The 23,284-nt window shown below is 37.5% G+C and overlaps 2 protein-coding genes across 3 annotated transcripts; both read right to left on the bottom strand.

The window, feature by feature from the left end:
• Nucleotides 1-213: 213 nt before the first annotated feature.
• LOC147606712 (L-ascorbate peroxidase 5, peroxisomal-like) lies at nucleotides 214-10,666 on the bottom strand. 2 transcript variants are annotated; one of them, XM_086792034.1, is made up of 9 exons: nucleotides 10,508-10,666; nucleotides 10,116-10,228; nucleotides 2,467-2,525; nucleotides 2,282-2,362; nucleotides 2,095-2,140; nucleotides 1,537-1,628; nucleotides 1,370-1,419; nucleotides 705-915; nucleotides 214-539 (listed from the first exon to the last, which is right to left on the bottom strand). In XM_086792034.1, the coding sequence occupies exons 1-9, from the start codon at nucleotides 10,609-10,611 to the stop codon at nucleotides 366-368; spliced, it is 930 nt and encodes a 309-aa protein (XP_086648160.1). In that variant the 5' UTR covers nucleotides 10,612-10,666; the 3' UTR covers nucleotides 214-365. The 2 variants fall into 2 exon arrangements, with proteins under 2 accessions (XP_086648160.1, XP_086648161.1); XM_086792035.1 differs by having other exon boundaries at nucleotides 2,282-2,350.
• A 5,672-nt stretch (nucleotides 10,667-16,338) lies between these two features.
• Nucleotides 16,339-21,362, bottom strand: LOC147606711 (L-ascorbate peroxidase 5, peroxisomal-like). Its single transcript, XM_086791653.1, has 9 exons — nucleotides 21,170-21,362; nucleotides 20,757-20,839; nucleotides 18,639-18,697; nucleotides 18,455-18,523; nucleotides 18,267-18,312; nucleotides 17,711-17,805; nucleotides 17,535-17,584; nucleotides 16,844-17,087; nucleotides 16,339-16,678 (listed from the first exon to the last, which is right to left on the bottom strand). The coding sequence occupies exons 1-9, from the start codon at nucleotides 21,274-21,276 to the stop codon at nucleotides 16,514-16,516; spliced, it is 918 nt and encodes a 305-aa protein (XP_086647779.1). The 5' UTR covers nucleotides 21,277-21,362; the 3' UTR covers nucleotides 16,339-16,513.
• Nucleotides 21,363-23,284: the final 1,922 nt, after the last annotated feature.

Here is a 23,284-nt window from a genome sequence, read left to right as displayed (position 1 = left end):
ACTAAGAGAGAGAGAGAGAGAGAGAGAGAAGAGAGATGGGGGATTTGTTAATACATATTTGTTCCTAAAAATGGATATTTCCCCTCCTCTCCCCTCCCTCTTCTTGTTGCACCCCTCCCACCAACATCCACCATCACATGCATATGCACATGCACGCACACCTACTACTAGAAAGAGAGAAAGATAGAGGGGATTTGGGTTTGTTAATATGTATGAACAAGCTTTGTTTTCTTCTTGAGAGATGGTGAAACCCAGAGCAAGGGGAGTTGTAAATTTATTGAAGGCCATTACTTTTATGTAGGCTGATGGTCCCAACATATACATGTTGTTTATTCCACAAAATTGAAAGGGGAAAATTCCCTCTCTCAAGTTCTCATGAAGAAGCTCAACACACCAATAAGGATGGTCATGATAACGGCAATGGCAACGGGAATGGGTACGACAATCCCTGCCTTCACGTCATGGTACTGTCTCTTAAAACCCAGCTCAGACATCTTCTGATGGGCAGCAGCATAGGCTTCTTTGAAGGCCCTCGCATCCTGCATTTCATTAACAACAACGAAGAACCCACTGGTTTGTGAACCTCATTAACTTGCTTAATACTCAATCAATTATAATCATAATGACCTCACTAACCTAACTCTGCCACCAGAATCCCTCACGATTAGCTTTAATTAACTATAGTCAGGAGTGATGTTACACACCTTTGCATAAATATCCACGCACTCATAAAACTTGTCGTCTGTGACCAAGCACTTCCAATAATACATTGGCTCAACTGGCTTCTTGCCAAGAGCAGGAGGAGCTGGCGGAGCTGGCGGAGCTGGCGGAGCTGGCTTCTTGACACCAGTAGTTGGTGGCTGATCAATGGCTGCTGGCGGAGTTGTTGTGTCCTTCCTCTTTTCAACCAATCTCCTGTAATTGGAGCAAATGATAATGGGGTTGGATCTAAATTCAATCAAAGTTTGCGCTTTAAGATCATAAGCCTAAATTATGTCAAACAAAATGCATCCATGCAAAGGATTTCACTATCTTTTTTTCTTTCTTTTTTTCGAGTTGGGGTCAAAGATGAGCTGACTCATTCTAAGACTCCAATAGAGAAACGCTTTTGTCATTAGCTTCATCTTTAGCTTTCTTTCCTTCCCCCCATGTGTGTGTCTCCGTCCTAATATATACAAGTTAGCTACCTCAAGCTTGCATTCCTTTATGATTTTTTCCATTTGTATAGGGTGGGTGCTAGGGTGTTAAATAACTACTTTTTCTCTCTCTATAATTTTTCTTTTAAGAAACTACTAGTAGGCATTATCATCCCTCAAGATTAACTTCTAGAATTCTTATGAAATGTTCTCCAACCAATTAAGCTACTTACACATAATAGGAATTGTCGAATGGTGTAGCTGTTATTTTTGTAGATGTTTCCTAAGCAAAAAAAAAGATCAAAGCGAAGGGGGATTAAATCATCTCAAAGGTAGGTGCATCAATCCACTTAATATTCTAACTAATTTTATGGAGAAAAGAGATGCACATGAAGCCTACCCAAAAATAATATGCCCATGCGAGTGCTACGATTTCCTTATCATCAAATCCCATGCGGTAGAATAATTCCCTTACAACCGAGGCATCGTCATCTGTACAACATAGATTTAAAATAAAAGCTATGCATGAATAGGCACTGCTCTATCAAGAGTTTCCCCCCCTTGCAGTCAATAATAATTCCCTTGATTAGTTTTAAAAATGAGATAAAAATGTATAAAAAATCAGAAAGCTTTAATATTATCTTGATACAATTTACAAGGTATAATAAAACAAAGGGTATATGATTTGCATATGTTGAGCTTGGATATAGTCACAATATTGGGCTAGGAGATTTTTGTCTATATATCAAACAGGGTCATATGAGTTCTTAATTACTTTGACAAATAAGATAAAAATGTATTAAAAATCAGAAAGATTCTATATAATCTTGATACAATTTACAAGAGAGAGAAAAAAAGTAAGGGTATATATTTTGCATGTTGAGCTTGGATATGTTATTAATACATACATTGGACTAGGAGCTTTTTGTCTATATCCTTAATGGTTTTGGTGACATACCTGCTTTTATGGGGGGAAGCTTGTTTGAAGAGGGTATGGAGGAGTCCTGTGAAAGCCACATGACATAATATGAGGCACAACATGCAACACTAGTTTCATAACCTCAAAGGAAAAAAGAAGAAGATGATCTCAAATCAAGTTAATTTTGGATTTACTTATGATTTCAATTATCCATTCATTTACTTACCTTTCGACCAGGTTCAAATATAATAATTTCCTCATTGGCCAGCTTGTTCATAGCTTCAACTCCTGCTAGCTGGAAATGCCACTAATCATGCATTAACAAATGTAATTGGGAGTTTATTAATTCTAAAAACCTTGTATGAAAGAAGTAATGTACTAGTCCTTTTCTGGCAAGTTTCTCCACCACACCTGATATAGGTCTGCATAAGAAATGTATTGATAGAAGCCGCCTTTTGATTTTAGATCCCCTACAGAGTAGAATTTTGAAGTTCATGCTATATTAGAAAAAATATTAATTCGATTACCTAATTAGATTATTTGTATCACAATCACGATAAAATCCTAATCTAGGCCTGCCTAGGAATATTTTTTCTACCTATTTGGAGCAAGGGGGAGAGCCTAGGGTTTGGTCTTTACAAGGCTACCTTGAGTTTGAAACCCATAAGAGGGAGGGGTGAGAATAAAGAAAAACAAAAAAAAGAAAGATATTTCTACCTTTTTCTATTGTTTTTAGACTTTCTTCTACTTAAGGAATTTTAGAAATTTCTACCTAGTGCTATTGTTTTTAGACTTTCTCTACTTAAGGAATTTCATTTTATATCTCTCTCTCACACACACTGTAAGGTCCCTCCCAAGCCATGTATGTATGTGTCTCTTTTAATATAGAATTCAATAAGGAAAGAGAGTGTAATTAGAGAAGAGTGAGACAACAAGGCTAGAAACATTAGGAAAGTGTTAGAATAAAAATATTAGCTCCAAAAATCCTAAAAGAAATAAGAACATAAGAATAGTTCTATTAAAGAGATAAGTATCCCCAAAAATAGAATTTCAAATTTAGGTGATAAGAGGTCATATTTAGAGTACTTTTACACATTTAGAGTCCATGCATACTAAAAATGTGGAAAAACAACGCATTTCTAAAGATGGCACGTTTGTGGCTATATACAGACGTTTTTGCCTATTGTGCCCAGACCAAATGCCTTCTCGTTCTTTTGACTGGTTATATGACCAAATGCCTTCTCGTTCTTTTGACTGGTTATATGAACATATTCTGAGTTTTAATCAGAGAGTTATGGCCGAAACAATTTGCTGTTTCTGTCAGGGTCTCTACAGAGAAAACTGTGAGAAGGCAGCAAGTAGCCTCAAGGTAGTCCTAGAGTTTGAGATGTATATATCCCTTTATTATTATCTAATATCTTAGAAAACAAGCTTAGATTGCTATAGTCTTTCGGAGGAAGAGACCAAAACTCCATAGCTTTTCTTTTAGAGAAAGAATAGTATGCCGTAGCCCTGTAAGAGAAGAAGGCTATTTTGCCATAGACCCTAGAAAGAGAGAAGAGTCATAGTACGAGTAAGAGGAGATAAAGCTTGGGGATTATTGGATGATTTCAATCAAAACACAAGGTATTAGAAGACTCTATTCTCATATGTCAAGTTCTAAAGCTCTTGTTAACGAGCAAAGGCAACAATAAACGATAAATTTCTATAAGGTATATACATGGGTTTGTTTTTCAATTATATATCATTCTTAGGGGTTGAGGTATGGCCCTGGCTTCTTTATTAATTGTTAATAGTGATCTATTTGATTGATTTATTAGTTAAAGTTTGTATTCTTTTAAACAATAGCATATGCCTTAAATAAAGAATGTCTTCTCATAATCTCAAGTTGAAATGTAAAAATCTTTGTGAAAAGGATTGTTTTCTTAAGAAGGTAACATGGATTCTAGTTCTATGATTTAGTGAGTAAATGAATTGTTATCTTGGTTAAATTAACATACAGGTACAACTCTCCCTGCCTTGACACTGCCCCGTTCTTGTGCTTGTATAGCCGGACGGCGGAGATGTTAGTAAGGCCCGGAGTTGGCCCATGGTATCCCTCATACCATTGGGAGAATAAGGTTTGCCGATTGAGGCGAGTGATTGTGATGCTGCCTAGTTCTGAGGGCCCAGGCTAGTGCGGTGAATTAGCCCACCCTAGTGCGCAAACATCTCTCTGAGGGACGGGAGGATCGAGCGATGGAGCCTGAGAGGGCGACAGGCCGGCTTGAGTCCTCGCCAGCAACGGCCGATGATGAGGTGTATGGTCCCGTAGGGTTTTGCCCAGCATGTAGAGGCTGGAAGGCTGAATTCTAGATCATCGGTGGTGTAAAGGAAAAGAATAAGAAAGCCGGTTTGGCTTGTATGAAATTGATTTATGTATGAACTTTTCTTTTAAATCTTGTCTTGGCATTATTGTACTGTGGAAAAAGGCTGTTTTAATAAACCTTGTGAAAAGGGCCTTAATTAAGGAACATGTTTATTTATGTCAAATAGTGTGGTAGGATTAATTAGAAAACAAATTGACGCGTGATGAGTAGGGTGGAAAGTGGGATGATGGAATGCCCGATGGCACCATCCAACGGACGGGTGGACCCGATTAGTCAGGTAGCTTTCTAACATATTAAGTGAAAGCCCTACATTAGATAAATAGGTTCTCGGGCAATTCTATTCTAGAAGACTAGGTCAGCGGCTGTGCCTTGCATGGATGAGGAAAAAAGCGTTGCCTCTAGAAATCAAGTCTTGTAGTTGCCCAATTTATGATCAATTACCCTATGGGTGATTTGATTTTTAGAAGACCATGCTCCCCCTGCGGGATAGAACTAGGTCTTACCTATGAATAGTATCCTTGAATCTCTGCATGGTCAAGGTGTCGATGAGTAGGAAATTTTCTTCAAGTTAAGACTTAGTGGACTATCTTAAGTGTTTCCTCCATTTTTGGAAGGGGGAAACCTTACAAGTGGTATCAGAGCCGATCTTAGTTCCTAGGATTTGTTTTTCAAAGGTTGATTGTCAAGGGATTAAAACAAGTGATTGTTTATCATATGAGGACGAATCAATCATCTCTACTGGCCATAGAAGTGGTTTGAATATCCTCACATGTTGAGACAATCATCTTATGAAATTGTTCTTATATCTTGGGGGTGCACACGCAAGATATTTGTACAATAAATTTGAGAAATAAGATTGGGGAGAAAACCTTTTGTGAGGAAAAATATAGGGTGATCAAATTAAGAAACTAGTGAGAGACTGAATGACTAGAAGAATAGACTGAATGACTAGAAGGATAGACCAAAACTTGTTTAGAGAAATTTTCAAGATATATCTCATTAACTTGCATATTCTAAATTATTAAGATTATAACTCCATTAAGGTATGAATAGTTGGCGTGTGAATGCCATCCATTTTCAGATGCTTTACACTAGGACAATCATCCAACATCTTGAACCCATCTCAGACAAACATGGGTCTCAGATGTGTAATTCCTAGAGGATCATGCTCTTAGATGTGTTAATCCCAAGATACTAGATGTGTAATTTTCACAAAACTAATCATCGCTCATGTGTCAATCCTGATAATCTTTGGATGTGTCAATCCCAAGGCACCAGATGTGTAATTCTCAAAAAAATGAAGATCTCAGATGTATTAATCATGACTGCCTTAAAATGTGGTGCTATGATAAGTATTTGTTGATAGTTTTGAACTTTTAATGGATACAATGAAAGAAGCAAGTTCACCCTTGCTCATCTAAAAATCATAAGAAATGCCGAATCGGTTGGAAGCACTATTGTCAATCTAACCACTGGAACTAGAATCAGTTTATGAGATGCCATGAAATTACACCTTTGTGAAGGGTTTTGTCCTCCAGGATTTCGAGAGGATAAAATGAATAAATTTTTGGAGCTAACCCAAGAAAGAAAGACCCTAAAAGAATACCACCAAACTTTTGTTAAACTTCTCCGATTTGCTCCAGAGATGGATGAGATAACTCTTCTCCATCGATTCATTTGGAAGCTTAACCTACCTTTGAATAACCTCATCAAGAATGTAAAACCATCCTCTATTTTAGAAGCTATAATTATAACCAGAGACTATGATAAAGTTTTTTTTTTTATAGAAAGTGTCAAGAAGGACATGAGTCCTTCTCGACATGAGTCCTTCCATGTTAATCAAGAAGAGGTCTCCTAATTCAAGAGGAACGTCAAGCCCACCCCTGGCTACAAGGAATCATGAGCTAGAGCAAAAATTAGGTCAAGAAATAGGGATAGCTGGGTTAAAGATAACCGAATTCAACAAGTATTTCTATGAGTAAATAGAAGAGGATTCGTGCAAGATTCATGTGAAGTAATGTGCATGATGAAAATAGGTATTCTACAAGACGGTACTAAGATTATGAAATTACTATCATAGGTTAGATTGCGTAAAGGATTGATTCCCTTATATTTCTCCATGATAATTTGTTAAGTACCATATTACATGGGGGTATAGAATAATCATAGCATTTGAGAGGTATATGCATGCATGAACTTAGGATAATAAGGCCAATTAACTTTAGAATAATAGACATTTTGGAGACACAACAAAACAAGCCGAACACATGAAATAAGGGACTCGGAACAATGTTTAGATAAAAGAAGATTTCTACCTAGTGGGGAAACCACTTTGAAAGAGACAGGAGGATTTACTTAGATACTACTCCAGCTCACGAGATGAGGACATCTCGAATCTTTTAAGTGGGGGAGATTGTAAGGTCCCTCCCAAGCCATGTATATATGTGTCTCTTTTAATATAGAATTCAATAAGGAAAGAGAGTGTAATTAGAGAAGAGTGAGACAACAAGGCTAGAAACATTAGGAAAGTGTTAGAATAAAAATATTAGCTCCAAAAATCCTAAAAGAAATAAGAACATAAGAATAGTTCTATTAAGAGATAAGTATCCCCAAAAAAAGAATTTCGAATTTAGGTGATAAGAGGTCATATTTAGAGTACTTTTACACATTTAGAGTCCATGCATACTAAAAATGTGGAAAAACAACGTGTTTCTAAAGATGGCACGTTTGTGGCTATATACAGATGTTTTTGCCTATTCTGCCTACGATGGCTTGTAGACCAGATGCCTTCCCGTTCTTTTGACTGGTTAAATGATCATATTCTGAGTTTTAATCAGAGAGTTATGGCTGAAACAATTTGTTGTTTCTGTCAGGGTCTCTACAGAGAAAACTGTGAGAAGACAGCAAGTAGCCTCAAGGTAATCCTAGAGTTTGAGATGTATGTATCCCTTTATTCTTATCTAATATCTTAGAAAAGAAGCTTAGATTGCTATGGTCTTTCAGAGGAAGACACCAAAACTCCATAGCTTTTCTTTTAGAGAAAGAATAGTATGTCGTAGCCCTGTAAGAGAAGAAGGCTATTTTGCCATAGACCCTAGAAAGAGAGAAGAGTCACAGTACGAGTAAGAGGAGATAAAGCTTGGGGATTATTGGATGATTTCAATCAAAAGACAAGATATTAGAAGACTCTATTCTCATATGTCAAGTTCTAAAGCTCTTGTTAACGAGCAAAGACAACAATAAACGATAAATTTCTATAAGGTATATACATGGGTTTGTTTTTCAATTATATATCATTCTTAGGGGTTGAGGTATGACCCCGACTTCTTTATTAATTGTTAATAGTGATCTATTTGATTGATTAACTAGTTAAAGTTTGTATTCTTTTAAACAATAGTATATGCCTTAAATAAAGAATGTCTTCTCGCAATCTCAAGTTGAAATATAAAAATCTTTGTGAAAAGGATTGTTTTGGATTCTAGTCCTATGGTTTAGTGAGTAAATGGATTGTTATCTTGGTTAAATTAAGGTACAGGTATAACTCTCCCTGCCTTGACGCTGCCCCGTTCTTGTGCTTGTATAGCCGGACGGCGGAGATGTTAGTAAGTCCCGGAGTTGGCCCATGGTATCCCTCATACCATTGGGAGAATGAGGTTTGCCGATTGAGGCGAGTGATTGTGATGCTGCCTAGTTCTGAGAGCCCAAGCTAGTGCGCTGAATTAGCCCACCCTAGTGCACAGACATCCCTCTGAGGGACGGGAGGATCGAGCGATGGAGCCTGAGAGGGCGACAGGTAGGGCGACAGGCCGGCTTGAGTCCTCGCCAGTGGGCCGATGATGAGGTGTATGGTCCCGTAGGGTTTTGCCCAGCATGTAGAGACTAGAAGGCTGAATTCTAGATCATCGGCGGTATAAAGGAAAAGAATAAGAAAGCCAGTTTGGCTTGTATGAAATTGATTTATGTATAAACTTTTCTTTTAAATCTTGTCTTGGCATTATTGTACTGTGGAAAAAGGTTGTTTTAATAAACCTTGTGATGAAAAGGGCCTTAATTAAGGAACATGTTTATTTATGTCAAACAGTGTGGTAGGATTAATTAGAAAACAAATTGACGCGTGAGCAGGGTGGAAAGTGGGAGGATGGAATGCCCGACGGCACCATCCTACGGACGGGTAGGAAATTTTCTTCAAGTTAAGACTTAGTGGACTATCTTAAGTGTTTCCTCCATTTTTGGAAGGGGGGAACCTTACACACACACACATTGTGTACTTCAGGACTTAGCCAACTATCAATGACTACGACTATAAATTCACTTTGTTCCCAAACAAGCACACCAACATGGGGATTTATTCATACCCTAATCGAGTAGGGTGTTGCTTCAACTTGCTTATGTAGAGGCACTCCATGTAAGTACACTCTTTATGTTGCTAGTTTTTGTGAACCCATTCGCCAACAACGCGGCAAGGAGCGCTAGCTAGAAACATGATCAACTAATAGGCATAAGTGCATTAAAGCTGTAATATTTTTTCATTTTCATGAAGGTGTGACTCTTAGTGTGTGCACACATACGCACACATGTGTGTGCATGTGACTTTTTTCATTTTCATGAAGGTGTGACTCTTGGTGTGTGCACACACACGCACACCTTTGTGTGTTTATAAATGTATGTATATATGTATGTATATACCTAGTGCTAATATTGAGACTATCTCTATAAAATAAATCTACTTTTCTCATTCATAATAAGAAAAGGAAATTTAGATCAAAGACCCAATTCACACCCACCTAAGAAATACATTTCTATCGCAATGATAATGAGATAAATTTGCTTAAGTTTCCAAATGGGGCACATCATCAATCTATGATCCATGGTGATGCAAAGGGGTATATCAACAAGCACCTTGATATCAATGGCTCTATAGACCACCAATCAAAGAGGTTAACATTTCGTAAGGAAAAAATCAAAAGACCTAACTTTCTTCACTTTTTGTCAATTTAGAAAAAAACAAATTTCAAGTAAGTTAAGCCTTGAATTGAGGCGAGTGAAAGTTGGATGTAATGGGGGCTTCGAACATATCATCCATGCAAAAGACAAGCATATTTCATGTCCACCCCTCCTCTCCCTCTTTTCAAACATATCATTCATGTTGAAGACAAGCATATTTCATGTCTGCCTCTCCTCTCCCTCTTTTCAAAGGGTTGTTCCATAAGTTCCATACATGATTACCATAATATTTAAAGGTGTTTCTCAAGCATACATGAACTTGTTCTTGAAGCGTGTTTCATCCATAAGCAGCATTTTACTGCCTAAGCTTTAGACCTTGTTCGTTAGGATGCATGTGAAGCCACCCTTACAAGGAATTGGGCATCAAGCCTAGATGCTAGCACATGCCATTTATAAAAAACTTTATGCTTTTATGGCAGTATAAACTTGATGTTTTTTTTTAACTTCACGCCTTGACTTACAAGGGTACACAAGAAACTTGTTGAGTCTGTAAAGACCCTTCTTCTAGGACCACTCCTCCTCCTCGTGGAAACTTTAAACACCTCTTAGGTCTTAGGATTGGCACTACTTTAAACACCTCTTAGGTCTTAGAATTGGCACTACCAATATACTATATGCAAGTCATCAATGCAATTATTACCATGCAATTGCATTAATTCTCATATTGAAGAATGATATTAATCATACCAAGCTTTGTAATTGTTTCCTTCTCCATAGTGTCCAAATCATCTCGTAGCCGAATGGATCCGTCTGGGCCACCCGATTTGGACTTTGCATCACAAGTGCTAGCATCGAAGAATCTGACAAGAAAAATGAAATTTTGATTATCGTTATTACAAAAAATAATTCATGTGTAGAGGACTGGGATGGGGAAGGAGTCCTCTTAAAAGGGGAAAAAAAGTATTGAAGGTAATATTTTTAGCCCCAAACCTAATAAAATATGGGGGAAGAGGCTTTTTTTTAACTAAAAAAAACTAAAAATAAAAGTTGAGAAAAAAAGGTTTTCTACACGATGATTGATTAAGCAATGAGAAAACTCTTAATCAATAATGATCAATGGATGGAAATAATCGAATTACGCGAGCTTGAGAAAGCGAGGGCCGAGCTTCTGTTTTGATATGAGGTCGCGAATGTCAGTGCGGGCTATTTTAAATGCTACGTCGACGTTTGAATCGGTAGGCATAATTGATCGTATTATGAGATAATCAAATCACCACAAAGGTCATTAGCCTCCAAGCCCACCCTTTTATAGTCTTCACACCTCACGCCTCCTCTTGAATAAAGTAAGCGTGGTATCTCACCACATGAACACGCAAGGAACACATACCTCCTTGATCGATGCCCCTCTTATTAACTTCCCATGGGATTTAATGTGGCCTTCAAGTTGGAAGCAATTCTCTCATTCAACATTAAGCAATGCCTTGGGTGCCTTTGGAGTGATGACACTCAACTTCAAAAAGGAGACTTAAATCAAAGCAAGAAAATGCCCCTCCCTCTCCTCCAACCTTGCCTTTCTAGAGAGAGAGAGAGAGAGAGAGAGAGAGAGAGAGAGAGAGAGAGAGAGAGAGCATCATTCACACACACACACACACACACACACACACACATAACTTCCCAAGGGATTTAATGTGGCCTTCAAGTTGGAAGCAATTCTCGAATTCAACATTAAGCAATGCCTTGGGTCATGACACGGAACTTCAAAAAGGAGACTTAAAACAAAGCAAGAAAATGCCCCTCTCTCTCCTCCAACCCTTCCTTTCTAGAGTGGAGAGGAGAGAGAGAGAGAGAGCATCATTCATACATACACACAAACACACACACACACACACATATAACTTCCCAAGGGATTTAATGTGGCCTTCAAGTTGGAAGCAATTCTCGGATTTAACATTAAGCAATGCCTTGGGTCATCACACGAAACTTCAAAAAGCAAACTTGAAACAAAGCAAGAAAATGCCCCTCTGTCTCCTCCAACCTTGCCTTTCTAGAGTGGAGAGAGAGAGAGAGAGAGAGAGAGAGAGCATCATTCACACACACACACACACACACACACACACACACATTCTCACACACACACACACACACACATACACATTCTCACAACTTTGCCTACATTCTAGAGTGGAGAGAGAGAGAGAGAGAGAGAGAGAGAGCATCATTCACACACACACACACACACACACACATTCTCACAACTTTGCCTAGAGTGGATGAGAGAAAGGCACTCTGGGTAAAGTTATATATAAATATAATTTTTCCTTTCTAGAGTGGATGTGTGTGTGTGTGTGTGTGTGTGTGTGTGTGTGTGTGTGTGTGTGTGTGTGTGAGAGAGAGAGAGAGAGAGAGAGAGAGAGAGAGAGAGAGCATACTACTCCAAAGTAGGATTGCTGAGGTTAGATCACCAAAGTAAGATCTATTGCACATGAAAATGATTACACAATTGAGAATCAGGCGATTCTATCTACCACCCGCATGCTGGTAAAGCAATGGGGAGAAGTCAAGTCACATCATTTGGAGACGACTGTGTTATGGAATGATCCAACTGTATCACCGAGTTGACTATAGCAATAGCCAATGTTACGTCGAATCGACTATGAGGGAGCGAAATCGCTTGCAAGAATCAACTATACTAGAGACGACTGAAGCTGTAGAGCTTTTGTGAGCCAAAGTTAGAAACACCTCCTTCATTATTTAGGAGTGAAACTACCTAGGAAGCTATGCAAGCTTCAATGGAAACTTGAACAAGAAATCTTATGAGTGATGAAGAGCCTTTGTGAGCCAAAGTTGGAAACACCTCCTTCACTGTTTGGGAGAGAAACTATGTAGGAAGCCATGAAAGCTTCAATGGAAGCTTGAACAACCAAGCTTATGAGTAATAAAGAGCTACAAACTACTAATGGAAACCAAAAAGCCTAGCTATGGAATCTCGGAAGCTTAAACATAGTGAAGACCGAACTAGAAAAAACATCTATGGAAAGCTTAGCTTTGATACTACTATTAACTCATAGAATGGAGCTGAACCTACACACACACACAATGCTCAAAGACAAGAACATAGGAGTGTAGAGTGTGAGAGAGATTGGTAAGCTCAAAGGAGAGAGATGAAGCTCTTTATAAGTATAAATGAGAAAGTACAAATAAGCACCAACCCTAAATTGAGCATGAGGTTCCTTATATACTAGCTAACCCTAAGGTGCCCATTTACACCTAGATAACCATGGGAAAAACCCCACAATGGGACAAAAGTGTCCATGACATAAGTACATCATCACAGTGTAGTACTATCAGATATCTAATATTTTTTTGATAGAGAGAATCTAACACTAAAGGATCTGTTTGCTGCTTCATGTAAAAAGCTACAAGGCTCCTCCTAGAAAGCTCTTATGAGAGAACTATCACGAAGGACCATCTCTTCTTGTGACAGAGAGAATCTAACACTGAAGGATCTATTTGATGCTGCATGTAAAAGGCTACAAGGCTGCTCTCCAAAACCTTTTGTGAGAGAGAACTATCACCAAAGACCATCTCTTCTTGCCTCCATCTAGGCATTAAGACCTCTCCCTTCACCCCTTTGGCAAGGTGTGACAATGGAGTGAGGACATGATGGGGACATGATGGATAAGCTAGCACACCCACAGTGGAAAACTACATTTGCATCTCAAAGGCAGTACCCACCACCATTGATGAATACTTCAATAAGGCTAAGGTAAGCTCTTTACTTGAAGATCATTTATTACATAGGTTGAGACATTAGAATTTTAAACGAAGTCCTTTTCTTAATATTAGCTTGATCTACACATGCGCGTGGCGTATTTGTTACCAAACTACATGTGGTGAGTAAGTTCTCTCATGTTAAGTATCCAAATGTGGCACTTTACATCTTGTGACAAGGGCATATGTTGGTAATGAAGTAACATACCATGTTACTGATGTGAGTAAAAGAAATTTTGAGATGTTGAAATTTGAAATGAAGCCTATGAAAAAATTGGAGTTAAAAAAGGGCCCTCTGAGAAGAGCCATGTCATCACTTTTCTAGAAAAAAGAGGGCTGTGGTAAATCTTATATATCTTATATCAAAACCCCCCACATGTGACATACTGTTGGAAACTCCTTGAAAAGTAGATTCATCTACCACCTTTGACAAATTTGGACTTAATATGCTCAAGTTATACCTTCCTCCCCACTAAAAGGTAGATTCCAATGACTCTGTGACATCCTTTTTTTTTAGAAAAGTGATGACATGGCTCTTCTTGGAGGGCCTTTTTTGACACCATTTTTTTCATATTGTTTCTTAGAACCATCTTGATCTACATGTGTAGGAAGTATTTGACAAACTACATGGTGAGTAAGCACTCTTCTATTAAGTCTCCAACTCTCGCACTTTGCATCTTTAGAAAAGGGTGTATGTTGGTAATAAACTAATATATCATGTAGCTGCTGTTATGAGTAAAAGCAATTTTGTTTTTACATTTATTACCTATGTTGAGATATTGAAATCAGAATTAAATCATTTTCTTAGTAGTGGCTTAATCTACATGTGTGTGAAGTATTTGAAAAACTACATTAGTTTAAGCACTCTCGTGTCCAAATGTGACACTTTGTATTTTGTGAAAAAGTAACATATCATGTAGCTAATGAGTAAAAGCAAATTTGTTTTTGCATTTATTACCTATGTTGAGATGTTGAAATTCAAAATGAAGCCTTTTTCTTACTAGCAGCCTGATCTATATGTGTATAAAGTATTGATGAAAAACTACTTGGTGAGTAAGCAATGTCGTTGTTAAGTATCCAAATGTGGCACGTTGCAGCTTGTGAAAAGGATGTATGTTGGTAATAAACTAACATATCATGTAGTCGATGAGTAAAAGAAATTTTGTTTTTGCATTTATTACCTATGTTGAGATCTTGAAATTTGAAATGAATCCCTTTTCTTAGTAGTAGCAACTTGATCTACATGTGCATGAAGTATTTAAAAAACCACATGGATGGTGAGTAAGCACTCTAATGTCAAGTATCCAAATGTGGCACTTTGCATCTTATGAAAAGGGTAGGGTAATGAAGTAACATATCATGTAGTTTATGAGTAAAAGCAAATTTGTTTTTGTATTTATCACCTATGTTGAGATCTTAAAATATGAAAAGAAGCCATTTTCTTAGTAGTAGGTTGCTCTACATGTACGTGAAGTATTTGCTAACAAGCTACATGATGCATAAGCACTCTCGTGTTAAGTATCCAAATGTGGTGCTTTGCATCTTGTGAAAAGCATGTATGTTAGTAATGAAGCCTAACATATCATGTAGCTAATGAGTAAAAGAAATTTTGTTTTTGCATTTATCACCTATGTTAAGATGTTGAAATTTGAAATAAATCCTTTTTCTTAGTAGCAACTTGATCTACATGTGCTTGAAGTATTTGTTAACAAATTACATGGTGCGTAAGCAATCTCCTATAAAGTATCGAAATGTGGCACTTTTGCTTCTTGTTAAAATGAACATATCATATAGCTGATGAGTAAAAACAAAACTATTCTTGCATTTATTACCTTTAATAAGATCTTGAATTTATTACCTGAAGTAAATGAAGCCTCTTTCTTAGTAGCACTTTGATTTACATGTGCGTGAAGTATTTATTAAACGAACTCCATGGTGAGTAAGCACTGTCATGTATGGGACACTTTGCATCTTGTGAAAATGGTGTATGTTGGTAAAGAAGTATTTATCGACAAACTACATGGTGAGTATTTATTAACAAACTACATGGTGAGTAAGCGCTATCGTGTAAGGGAAACTTTGCATCTTGTGAAAATGGTATATGTTAGTAACGAAGTAACATATCATGTAGCTAATGAGAAAGAAATTTTATTTTTGCATTTATTATCTATGTTGAGATGTTAAAATTTGAAATGACTTGTCGTCCATTGACGGCATATCAACCATAATCTCATCAACCATACCAATGGCATAAGTGCATAAGCTATCACCCAAGCGGGTCATCAATGTCCACAACACTAGTTGAACTTGATATGTCAACATCAAATACACTCTCTCTCTCTCTCTCTCTCTCTCTCTCTCTCTCTCTCTCTCTCTCTAACTCTCTTTCTTTCTTTCTTTCTCTAAGACTCACTCTCTCTCTCTCTAACTTACTATCTTTACCTTTCACTAACTCTCTCTCTCTCTCTCTCTCTCTCTCTCTCTCTCTCTCTAACTTACTCGCTTAACATGTCTCTCTCTCTCTAACTTACTTACTTAACCTCTCTAACTCTCTCTCTCTCTCTCTCTCTCTCTCTCTCTCTCTCTCTCTCTCTCTAACTTACTCGCTTAACATGTCTCTCTCTCTCTGACTTACTTACTTAACCTCTCTCTCTCTCTCTCTCTCTCTCTCTCTCTCTCTCTCTCTCTCTAACTTACTCGCTTAACATGTCTCTCTCTCTCTAACTTACTTGCTTAACATGTCTCTCTCTAACTTACTTACTTAACCTCTCTCTCTCTCTTACACACACGCACACACACATGGTTATCGCCTCCATGCCGCCCTGCTCAGCCCTCCCCTTCCTCCACTTGCAGCCTCACTTCCACAAACACCTACCATTGCATGGACGCACATACTACTAGACGTAAAGAGAGAAAGAGGGACAAAGATAGAGAGAGAGGGGGAGGGGGGTAGATTTGTTAATTCATATAAACAAAGGTTTATTCCTAAAAATGGAGATTTTCCCTCCCCTCCCCTCCCTCTGTTTGTTGCACCCCTCCCACCAACACCCACTGCCGCATGCATATGCACACACGCACGCACACCTACTACTAGAAAGAGAGAAAGATAAAGGGGGTTTGGGTTTGTTAATATGTATTAACAAGCTTTGTTTCTTCTAGAGACAAACGGAATATCATGTGCAAATTGGAATATGCTACATTTTTCTTACCAAAAAAATGACTTATATTTAATAAAATGATGAAACCCAGAGTGTATAAGTTAATGGAAGAGAATTATTCTTATGTGGGCTGATGGGCCAAGAGCAACATATACATGTAGTGCTTTTTTGAAATAATTCCACGAAATTGAAATTCCCTGGAGACTACTTTCTCTCTCAAGTTCTCATGGCCTCGTAGAAGAAGCTCAACACACCAATGAGGATGGTCATGGCAACAGCAACGACGATCCCTGTCTTCATGTCATGGTACTGTGTCTTAAAACCAAGCCCGGACATCTTCTGATGGGCAGCAGCATAGGCTTCTTTGAAGGCCCTCGCATCCTGCATTTCATTAACAACAACGAAGAACCCACTGGTTTGTGAACCTGATTAACTTGCTTAATACTCAATCAATTATAATCATAATGACCTCACTAACCTAACTTTGCCGCCAGAATCCCTCACGATTAGCTTTGATTAACTATAGTTAGGGGTGATGTTACACACCTTTGCATAAATATCCACGCACTCATAAAACTTGACGTCTGTGACCAAGCACTTCCAATAATACATTGGCTCAGCACGCTTCTTGCCAGGAGCAGGAGGAGCTGGCGGAGCTGGTGGAGCTGGCGGAGCTGGCGGAGCTGGCGGAGCTGCAGGCTTCTTGTCACCAGTAGCTGGCGGTTGATTTGCTGGTGGCTGATCAGTGGCTGGTAGAGTTGTTAAGTCCTTCCTCTTTTCAACCAATCTCCTGTAATTGGAGCAAATGATACTGGTGTTGGATCTAAAATCAATCAAAGTTTGCGCTTTGAGATCATAAGCCTAAATTATGTCCAACAAAATGCATCCATGCAAAGGGTTTTGCTTCCTTTTTTTTTTTCGAGCCACGGCGGTCAAAGATGAGTGGACTCATTCTGAGACTCGAACAGAGAAACGCTTTTGTCATGAGCTTCATCTTTAGCTTTCTTTCCTTCCCCCATGTGTGTGTGTGTCCGTCCTAATATATACAAGTTGGCTACCTCAAGCTTGCATTCCTTTATGATTTTTTCAATTTGTATAGGGTGCTAGGGTGTTAACTAACTACTTTTTTTCTCTCTCTCTCTAATTTTTCTTTTAAGAAACTACTAGACATTCTCATCCCTCAAGATTTACTTCTTGAATTCTTATGAAATGTTGTCCAACCAATTAAGCTACTTACGTATAATAGGAATTGTCGAATAGTATAGGTGTTGTTTCTGTAGATGTTTCCTAAACAAGCAAAAGATCAAAGGGAAGGGGGGTTAAATTATCTGAAAGGTAGGTGCATTAATCTACTTAATATTCTAACTTATTTTATGGAGCAAAGACTAGGGTAGAGGTGCACATGAAGCCTACCCAAAAATAATATGCCCATGCGAGTGCTACGATTTCCTTATCATCTTCAAAACCCATGTGATGGAAATATTTCCTTACAAACGAGGGATCTTCAGCTGTATAACATAGATTTAAAAGAAAAATTATGCATAAACCGGTGTTACAGCTTCCCCCCTTGCAATCAACAATAATACCCTTAATTACTTTAACAAATGAGATAAAAGTGTGTGAAAATTCAGAAAGCTTTAAAATAATCTTGATACAATTTACAGGGTATAATAAAACAAACTAAGGGTATATGATTTGCATATGTTGAGCTCGGATATAATCACTATATTGGGCTAGGAGATTTTTTTCTATATATTTTTTGTCACTATATCAAACAGGGTCATATGAGTACTTAATTAGTTTGACAAATAAAATAAAAATGTAATTAAAAACAAAAAAGATTCTATATAATCTTGATACAATTTATAAGAGAGAGAAAAAACTAAGAGTACATAATTTGCATGTTGAGCTTGGATATGTTATCAATACATGCATTGGGTCTATATCCTTAATGGTTTTAGTGCCATACCATCTTTTGTAGAGAGAAGCTTGTCTGAAGAGGATATGGAGGAGTCCTGTGAAAGATAGAGAAGGCACAACATGCAATACTAGTTTCATAACCTCAAAGGAAAAAAGATGAGGATGATCTCAAATCAAATTACTTTTGGATTTAATGTAATTACTTAAGATTTTAATTATCTGGATTCATTTACTTACCTTTCGACCAAGTTCAAATTTAATAATTTCCTCGTTGGCCAACTTGTTCACAACTTCAACTCCTGCTAGCTGCAACGCCACTAATCATGCATTAATGAATGTAACTGGGAGTTTATTAATTCCAACAACCTTGTATGAAAGAAGTAATGTACTAGTCCTTTTCTGGCAAGTTTCTCCACCACACCTGATATAGGTCTGCATAAGAAATGTGTTGATATAAGCCGCCTTTTGATTTTAGCTCCCCTGCAGAGTAGAATTTTGAAGTTCATGCTATATTCAAAAATTATTAATTCAATTACCTAATTAGATTATTTGTATCACAGTCATGATAAAAAACTAATCTAGGTCCACCTAAAAATATATATTTTTGCCTACTGGGGCAAGGGGGAGACCTAGGGTTTGGCCTTTACAAGCCTGCCTTGAGTTTGAAATCCATAAGAGGGAGGGGTGAAAATAAAGAACAACAAAAATAAGAAAGAAATTTCTACCTAGTGCTATTGTTTTTAGACTTTCTTCTACTTAAGGAATTTTAGAAACTTCTACCTATTGCTATTGTCTTTAGACTTGCTCTACTTAAGGAATTTCCTTCTCTCTCTCTCTCTCTCTCTCTCTCTCTCTCTCTCTCTCTCTCTCTCTCTCTCTCTCTCTCTCTCTCTCTCACACACACACACACACACACATTGTGCACTTTGGGGCTCAACCAACTATCAATGACTACAACTAACAAATTCACTTTGTGCCCAAACAAGCACGCAAACACATGGATTTAGTCATGCCCTAATCGAATAGAGTGTTGCTTTAACTTGCTCATGTAGAGGCAGTCCATGCAAGTCAGCTCTTTATGTTGCTAGTTTTTTGTGAACCCATTTCCAATTATAAGGAACGTTATCTGGAAACACGATCAGCTAACAAGCATAAGTGCCTTAAAGGTGTAATATTTTTCATTTTCATGAAGGTGTGACTCTTGGTGCATGCGTATGCACACACACACACACACACGTGTATGTGTGTATAAATGTATGTATGTATGTATGTATACGCCTCGTGCTAATTTTTTAGACTTTCTCTTTAGAATAAATCTCCTTTTAGATCAAAGACCTTATTCACACCCACCTAAGAAATACATTTCTATCACAATGATAATGAGATAATTGTGCTGAAGTTTCCAAATAGGCACATCATCAATCAACGGTCCATGGTGATGCAATGGGGTATATCAACAAGCATCTTGATATCAATGGCTCTATAGAATGGCCAATCAAAAATGTTAACATTTCGTAAGGAAAAAATCAAAAGACCTAACTTTCTTCACTTTTTGTCAATTTAGAAAGAAAACAAATTTCAAGTAAGTTAAGCCTTGAATTGACACGAATGAAAGTTGGATGTAATGGGGGCTTCAAATGTATCATCCACGCATAAGACAAGCATATTTCACATCCACCCCTCCTCTCCCTCTTTTCAAAGGGTTGTTCCATAAGGGTCTATACATGATTACCAGAATATTTAAAGGTGTCTCTCAAATATCATGGGTCTATAGATTTGGATAGACTAACCTTGGTGGTGAGGTGCCATGTTCAAGCATAATTTTTGTATATGTGTGATGTTTGAAGGCCATATGCTTGAACTTGGCACCTCACCTTGGTGGTGAGGTGCCAAGTTCAAGCATATTTTCTGCATATGTGTTATGTATGAAGGCTAGATGCAAAAATTGCTAATTTATATATCAATGGTGGCTTCAAGGCATGAATACGCAAAGATCATGTGAAGCTAAACTTTGGTTAATGTGTTTCATCCACAAGTAGTATTTTGCCACCTGAGCTTTAGAACTTGTTCAATGCAATAAGTAGCATTTTGCTACCTAAGCTTTAGACCTTGTTCGTTTATGATTCGTGTGAAGCCACCCTAGCAAGGAATTCGGCCTCTAGCCTAGATGCTAGCACATGCCATTTATAAAAAGGTTTATGCTTTATGGCAGTACAAACTTGAATTTTTTTTTTAAACTTCACGTCTTGACTTACAGGTGAAAAGAGAGAATTTTGACAAAAGGGGGAGATCTCTTCCACCCATTCTCATGGACGAGGAGTCTGTGCATCCTCCTCTCTGTCTACACAAGAAACGTAAAGACCCTTCTTCTAAGACCACTCCTCCTCCATGTGGAAACTTTGAACACCTCTTAGGTCTTAGAATTGGCACTACTTTAAACACCTCTTAGGTCTTATAATTGGCACTATCAATATACTATATGCAAATCATCAATTGCAATTGCATTAATTCTCATATTGAAGAGTGATATTAATTGTACCAAGCTTTTTAATTGTTTCTTTCTCCATAGTGTCCAAATCATCTCGTCGCCAAATGGATCCATAAGTGCTAGCATCGAAGAATCTGACAAGAAAAGTGAAATTTTGATTATCATTATTACAGAAAATAATTCCTGTGTGTGAGTAGGAAAAGGGGTGGGGCAAGACCCACTCCCACTCAACTAGTATTTAAGTGAAAATTTTTAGCCCCAAACCTAATAAAATCAGGGGGGAAGGGGCTTTTTATAAAAAGAAAAAAGCTTTTTAAAAAAGCAAAAGTTGAGAAAAAAGATGATGGATTCTACAACCTGTAGGTTGGCATTGGTGAGATGATTACATTATAAGATATCAGATAATCAATGAGGAAAGTGTTAATCAATAATGATTAATGAGAAAGAGGGGTTAATCGAATTACGCGAGCTTGAGAAAGCGAGGGCCGAGCTTCTCGTCTTTTGATATGAGGTCGCGAATGTCAGTGCGGGCTGATTTAATTGCATTGTTAACCTCTAAATCGGTAGGCATAATTGATCGTATTATAAGATAATCAAATCACCACAAAGGATCTGTAAGGTAATTAATTAGCCTAGGATATATTGAGAAAGCCCCTTGAGTTATGAATCCAAGGCCACCCTTTTAAAGTGTGCACAAGCATTAGGCCTTTCCTCCCCCTCACGCCTCCTTTTGAGAATAAAGTGTGGTGTTCCCTCACCACATGAACACGCAAGGAACTCATACCTTGATTGATGCCCCTCTTATTAACTTCCCATGGGACTTAATGTGGCCTTCAAAGTTGGAAGCAATTCTCTGATTCAACATTAAGCAATGACTTGCGTACCTTTTGGTATGATGACCCATCAAAAAGGAGACTTGAAACAAAGGAAATAAAATTCTCCTCTCCTCTAGCCTTGCCTTTCTAGACAGAGAGAGAGAGAGAGAGGTATTAACGTCGGTAGAATGCAACACGAGGGCATATACGACCAACGGTGGGACTTGAACTCAGGTGGATCATGGCCTTTATGAGAGAGAGGGAGAGAGAACATCATCCATATACACACACACACACACACAACTTTTCCTAAAGTGGATGAGAGAAAGGGAAAGTTATGTATAAATATAATTTTGCCTTTCTAGAGAGAGAGAGAGAGAGAGAAAACATCATTTATACACACGCGCACGCGTGCACGCACACACACACACACACACACATATAACTTTGCCTAGAGTGGATGAGAGAAAGGCAAAGTTATATATAAATATATTTTTGCCTTTCTAGAGAGAGAGAGAGAGAGAGAGAGAGAGAAAGAGAGAGAGAGAGCATACTACTCCATTTCAACCTTCTCAAAAATTACGATTATGCTACAATTATAAATTTCAAAAGAAAATATGATTATGCTACACTTATAAATTATGGGTATGCTACACTCCTTCACTTTCTAATACACTTTCCCACATAACACACCTTGCTACATATTACCTTCTCATATCAAATCATGGTTTGTATTCTTTGCATTACTCATAATCACATCAAGTAGTCAATAATAATCTCTTACAACTATGTAGACATACAAGCATTTACAATTTTTTCCTCCCTCTAGTATTAGGCATGTAGACTCATGTATTATTTTTTGGTTTTTCTTTCTTGACACACCTACTCACATATGTATCCTCCAAAAAAACATAAGGGCCCTTTCCAAATACCAACTTCTGTAATTCTTTTACTCTCACATACACATTCACCCCTACACCTTGGTATTTAATGTATTCATATATATTCTTAATGCACTTCATAACTCCCACCTTGCCTATGGAATTTTTAGCTAAGTTAATCATAATAGAATGTCTTCTTTAATGTATAGCATGTGTGATAGTGATTTTTCACTCTCTCAGTGCTAGAATGTGAAGGTTGTGATAATTTTCATTGAAACGGGGATTTATCCTTCACAAGAAGAGTACAAAAAAATTACCCTTCAAAAGAAAGATATGATTAAAAAATATACCCTTATAACCTCTTGAAAAAGAAATGCAAGGTTGAAATGAGCCATTCAAATCAAAATATATGGTCATTCTAGGGCTACACACTCTCTTAACCACCCTTAAAATCTCTATAACGCACCATAGCAAGAGCATGTTTATCAAAGCATCTAGCTTTCACATAATTATCACCTTATGCTATGCCATAGCTATCCTCCATGAAAATTAATATGATGACTCCCTACTATAGTCCATCTTATACCATTGAGATGAGTGGGTTTAAATTTTTTTCCTCCAACCATGCCTTTCACTTTTGGTAGTCTATGCTTCCAATAAGAATTTCTTATATATGTGGTTTAAAATTATCATAACTTTTCATTTTAATTCTTTGTTAATTATGTTTTATACATCACTTAACTTTTTCATTTAATATCATATCATACAATCAACCAAAGCCATTATTCACTAATACATTGCTTTACCACTCATGAATACACTCAACTAGCATGGATTTCTCACAAGACATGTTTATTGCTATCTATGTGCTCTAGTCATTTTT

This window comes from Cibotium barometz, chromosome 57 (assembly GCF_041138505.1).
Source record: "Cibotium barometz isolate CiBa-2024 chromosome 57, ASM4113850v1, whole genome shotgun sequence".
Taxonomy (NCBI): domain Eukaryota; kingdom Viridiplantae; phylum Streptophyta; class Polypodiopsida; order Cyatheales; family Cibotiaceae; genus Cibotium; species Cibotium barometz.
The sequence above is the reverse complement of the archived record's forward strand: the minus strand, read 5'-3'. Positions and strand labels throughout refer to the sequence as shown.